At 47.2% G+C, this 4,955-nt stretch overlaps 1 protein-coding gene across 5 annotated transcripts; it reads left to right on the top strand.

Annotated features, from left to right (window-relative positions):
• The first annotated feature begins 455 nt into the window (after nucleotides 1-455).
• TOB1 (transducer of ERBB2, 1) lies at nucleotides 456-4,696 on the top strand. 5 transcript variants are annotated; one of them, XM_039716009.1, is made up of 2 exons: nucleotides 456-596; nucleotides 2,773-4,696. In XM_039716009.1, the coding sequence occupies exon 2, from the start codon at nucleotides 2,910-2,912 to the stop codon at nucleotides 3,879-3,881; it is 972 nt and encodes a 323-aa protein (XP_039571943.1). In that variant the 5' UTR covers nucleotides 456-596; nucleotides 2,773-2,909; the 3' UTR covers nucleotides 3,882-4,696. The 5 variants fall into 5 exon arrangements, with proteins under 5 accessions (XP_039571943.1, XP_039571947.1, XP_039571946.1 ...); XM_039716013.1 differs by lacking the exon at nucleotides 456-596 and adding an exon at nucleotides 1,001-1,138; XM_039716012.1 differs by lacking the exon at nucleotides 456-596 and adding an exon at nucleotides 1,069-1,206.
• The last annotated feature ends 259 nt before the right edge of the window (nucleotides 4,697-4,955 follow it).

The following is a 4,955-nucleotide window of genomic DNA, read 5'->3' as shown; positions in this document are numbered from 1 at the left end:
GGCCCCGCCAGCCCCGCACCGCCGCTGCCGAGGCCCCCACAGCCCGCGGTGGTCATGGGAGATGTAGTTCAGGCTCCCCCCCTCCCTACTCCGCGGGGTGAGGGGCGCAAGGACAGGGTTTGACGTCGGCAGTGACGCAACGGGGTTGCGAGGCGAGCAGCGCGTTGACGTCAGAGCGGCCCCGCGCGCCGCACCGGGGGGGAGAGGAGGCGGCGGGGCGCCCCGGGCGGGGGGCGGAGCCTCGGCGGTTGGGGGCGGGGCCAGCCTGACTGCCTTCAGTGGAGGGTGGGGCTTGGGCGGGGCGGCCGCGCGGGACGTGGGCAAGGGGCGGGGCCGTGGGCGGGGCGAGGGAGGGTATAAGTAGGGGCGCGGCGGGCGGCGGAGCAGAAGCTGAGGGCTTGCGGCTGCGGCGGCCGGGCGCGCTGGCGGTGGGGGCGTGAGCAGCACTGCCCTCCCCCCCTTTTTTCTTCTCTGTTCTCTTCCCCTCCCATCCTCGCCGAGGGAGCCGGCGCTCGGAGATGGGGATCGGGTGCTGAGCCGCCGCCCCCGCCTTCACACCCCCGCCGGGCCTGTTTGCACTACCCCCGCAGCCCTGGGTGAGTACCGGCCGGGCGGGGGGGTTGAGGCAGCGCCGGGCCGCGGCTCCGGGGCGGGGTGTGCTGAGGCGGTCACGGCCCGGCGGTGCGGGGGGACGCGGTGGGTGCAGGGCTCCCCTCGGGGAAGGGGCCGTGAGGGGCCGCTCCCCCTGGGCTGCCCCAGCCGCGCTCGGGCGGGGAGCAGGCGGTGCCGGCTCGGTGATGGGCGCTGGGCCGCTCCGGCAGCGCCCTGCGGGACCTGCCCGGCTGTGCGCCGGCAGAGCGGCCCTGCAGCCCCGCCTGCCCTCCAGATACCCCCCTTCCCCTTCCTCCTCCGCTTTCTTGCGGGCTCACAAAACGCTCTTCCTCCTCGCGCTGCCGCCGGAGCTCCAGGGCTGTGAGCAGAAATCTAATGAGAGCCGACTGCCTGGTTATGTAACTCCCGCTGCTGGAGGCTCCTGCCAGGGCGCTGCTGCTGGGCCACGTATGGGCTCGGGTCCCCCAGAAACGCTGCCCTCCTCTCATAAATACAGAAAAAGAACAAGCTGGAAATTATCGAGCCGGTGTGTTTGATCAGCTGCTTTTGCACCCTGGATCCGTTTCGCATAGAGAAATTTACAGCGTCAGCCTGGTGCGCTCTGAAAGGAACATTCCTTTCTTAAAGGACATGGGGGAAGGGAAACAGCGCAGATGGATTAATAAATCATTTTTAAATGCCCCGTTTAACCACCCAATCAGCTTTTCGGTACTGATTGTGCCCCTTTTGTAAATATCTTCTGTTTGCCCTTGATCTTTTCCTTATCCCCACCCGGTGCTGATCCAGCAAACGTTTAAAGGTCGCCTTATCAGACATGTAGCCTTTCAAACTATTCCCATACCATGTTGGGGAGAACACGAATGGCTTGGAAATAGGGTTCCAGACTTTAAAAGGAGATTATTTGAAGCAAGAAATAAAAAAGCCGTGTAGTCACATTGTTAATGTCAAAATCCTTTAACTTTGATTTCTCTAATCTTTAGCGACAGCTATGCTAAATTTTGTTCTTAGTGATGCAGTGCAGAAAAGCCCACAGTTAATTGAAATTCTCTTTGGGCTTTTAACTTGATGCAAAAACAATCCCCATATTTTGTTTTATTGGATCTTTTTGACAAAGGTGTGTGGGGTGTGTGTGTGTGTTTATACCCAGGTACTGCAGGATTTGTGTTAGCAGTTTGTGTGCCAATGCCAGATTCTCGTCCTTTCTCTAACTAGACAGCTAAATTTCTCTTTTGTCCTTTGTGAAGGAGTGACAACCATATCTTACATTAAATATAAAATGGAGTCCTGGAGAAGGAGAAAGGCAATCCAGTTTGAGGCTGTCAAAAGCCCTGTTAGCCCAGGAACTTTTTGAAACCTGAGTTACAGACGGTGCGATACAATAATTGAGTATATAATTGCATCTTGCGTCTGAAAACAGAGAATAATTTGTAGAAAGAGAAGAAACTGTGAATTAATTATCAGTCTTGGCCACCCTTCTGACAGAACATACGGGCAGCTATTATGTATGTGCTGACTGCATTTCAGTGTGAGCTCTGGATGTGCACAGCAGACATTTTCTCCTCAGTTTGCATCATTTCACCCGCACATAGTAGAGGGAGATTTGCTTGGACTTAAAAATAAATGTTGCATCATTTTAGCTATTTGTAAGAAACTATCTAAAGCAACTGTTAAGATTATTATATTTCTGCAGCCTACAGTTGCAGGCAATATGTTTCTAGATTTCAAAGTGATAAATGACCCTTGGACTAAGACCTTTCAGGCTAAACTAATGGTCTGGTACTAAATTTTGCAGCTGAGTACTATAAATCATCCAAATACAGGTTGATAATTGAACCATTGACACGCTTGGCAGTTCTGTGATGTCTTCAAAATGATCCTTGCTGCTTTGTGAATAACTAAACACCCAGCTCACGTGATTTGGAAGTGCCTCATGCTGCATATGTAAACACAGGCCCATCCTCTCCAGTGTTGTTTGTAAGTCACGCTGAGTGGAACTGACATCCTCACCTTCTGCAGGCAGCAACAGAAATAGTTTAATGCACATTTTTTCACGTAATAAGTAACCTATTTTCTGCAGAAAGTGGAGCCAAAAGAATAGGCCTCAGAGCTTGATCTTACGCTGTTCTTATTTGATGTGTTTGCTTTTCTCTTTTCTTAAAGGAACAAGAGCACTCAAGGTGAAGGATAATAATCAACTTGAATCAGCATTTTCAATGAAATTTTGTTTCCCTGTGGCATCTTGAACACTTTCTTCTTCGGGTTTTGAAACAGACTTATAACTCTGTGGCACAGCAGCTATGCAGCTTGAAATCCAAGTAGCACTCAATTTTATTATTTCATATTTGTACAATAAGCTTCCCAGACGACGTGTCAACATTTTTGGTGAAGAGCTTGAAAGACTTCTGAAAAAGAAGTATGAAGGGCACTGGTATCCAGAAAAGCCATACAAAGGATCAGGGTTTAGATGTATTCATATAGGGGAGAAAGTGGACCCAGTCATAGAGCAAGCATCCAAAGAGAGTGGTTTGGACATTGATGATGTTCGCGGCAACTTGCCTCAGGATCTTAGTGTTTGGATTGACCCGTTTGAGGTTTCATACCAAATCGGTGAAAAGGGACCAGTGAAAGTGCTTTATGTGGATGATAATGAAAATGGATGTGAGTTGGATAAGGAAATCAAGAACAGCTTTAACCCTGAGGCCCAGGTGTTCATGCCTATTAGTGACCCAGCATCTTCAGTGTCCAGTTCTCCTTCTCCTCCCTTTGGTCACTCAGCTGCTGTGAGCCCGACCTTCATGCCCCGCTCTACTCAGCCTTTAACCTTCACCACTGCCACATTTGCTGCCACCAAGTTTGGCTCAACCAAAATGAAGAATAGCGGCCGTGGCAACAAGGTCGCCCGCACCTCTCCCACAAACCTGGGCTTGAATGTCAATGACCTGCTGAAGCAGAAATCCCTCTCCTCCTCCATGCACTCTCTCTATGGGCTCGGCCTAGGCAGTCAGCAACAGCAACAGCAGAAGACTTCTGCTCTCTCTCCTAATGCAAAGGAGTTCATTTTCCCCAACGTGCAGGGTCAAGGTAGTACCAGTAGCATCTTTCCTGGTGACAGCCCCCTTAACCTCAGTCCTCTCCAGTACAGTAATGCCTTTGATATGTTTGCAGCCTATGGAGGTCTAAATGAGAAGTCTTTTGTGGATGGCTTGAATTTTAGTTTAAACAACATGCAGTATTCTAACCAGCAATTCCAGCCAGTTATGGCTAACTGAAAATAAACTGAAAGTGAAATCCAAGTAAATACTATTGTACAAGTTGAAGTGCACGTACCCAAGGGTGTATCTTTTTTCCCACCTCTTGAGATTTTTTTTAAGGCTTGTAGTATGAATACATTCAGGCTTGGTTAGATAAATACAACATGCATCATTTTTTCATTTGCCAACCAAGCACAAAATTATTTTATACTGACTGTACATTACAAAAATATACTCTCAAAAATATGGCCTCTTACAGTATTTAAGATATAGCAAGGAAGTGGCTAATTTTTTCATGTGTATATATATGTGTGCTCAGACATATATGTATATGTATTAAAAAATTGGCACTAATAGGTGGGTTTATTGGTCTTTTTCTAATTGTATAATTTAATTTAGTACAAAGTTTGTAAAATATCAGAGTATATATATTGTTTCTACAACATGGTATTGCATTTATATCTTTTTACTACAGTGATCTGTGACAGCTGCAGCAGCTTCATGTTGTATTTTTTTTACTGAAATTGTAAGATATCCATCTTAAAGACATCAATTCTAAAAAAAGTAAAAAAGTTGTGTACAGAATATTCCTTAGTGGTGGAATTAAAATAATATTTGCTTTTTTCAAAAGAAACACAAATTGTATTTTCTGTTAAAAGTTTAAAGATTTTTGCTATATATTATGGAAGAAAATGTAATCGTAAATATTAATTTTGTACCTACATTGTGCAATACTTGAAAAAAGGTATAAAAGTATTTTGAGTCAGTGTCTTACATGTTAAGAGGGACTGAAATAGTTTATATTAAGTTTGTATTAAAATTCTTTAAAATTACTCGGCTGTGTGTGTTCTTTGTGTCCTGCTCCCAGTCTGAGCGCTGCGTTCCTTGTGCTGGCACTGCCGGGGATGCACCAGGGTCTGACTCAGGAGCAAAGGGAAGGATTGCTCTATGGCTGCTCCTCATGAGGGGTTCCTTATCCAGTATCCCCCTGACAGAGCACATAACCCCAGCAGGAGCTTGCCTGAAATTATTTGAAAAAATCCCACTTGTTTTTCATAACTGCAGCTCACTGAAGCCAAAGTGGAATTGTAT

The sequence above is a fragment of the Passer montanus genome, unplaced genomic scaffold (assembly GCF_014805655.1).
Source record: "Passer montanus isolate IOZ18808 unplaced genomic scaffold, ASM1480565v1 scaffold35, whole genome shotgun sequence".
NCBI classification, from domain to species: domain Eukaryota; kingdom Metazoa; phylum Chordata; class Aves; order Passeriformes; family Passeridae; genus Passer; species Passer montanus.
The sequence above is the reverse complement of the archived record's forward strand: the minus strand, read 5'-3'. Positions and strand labels throughout refer to the sequence as shown.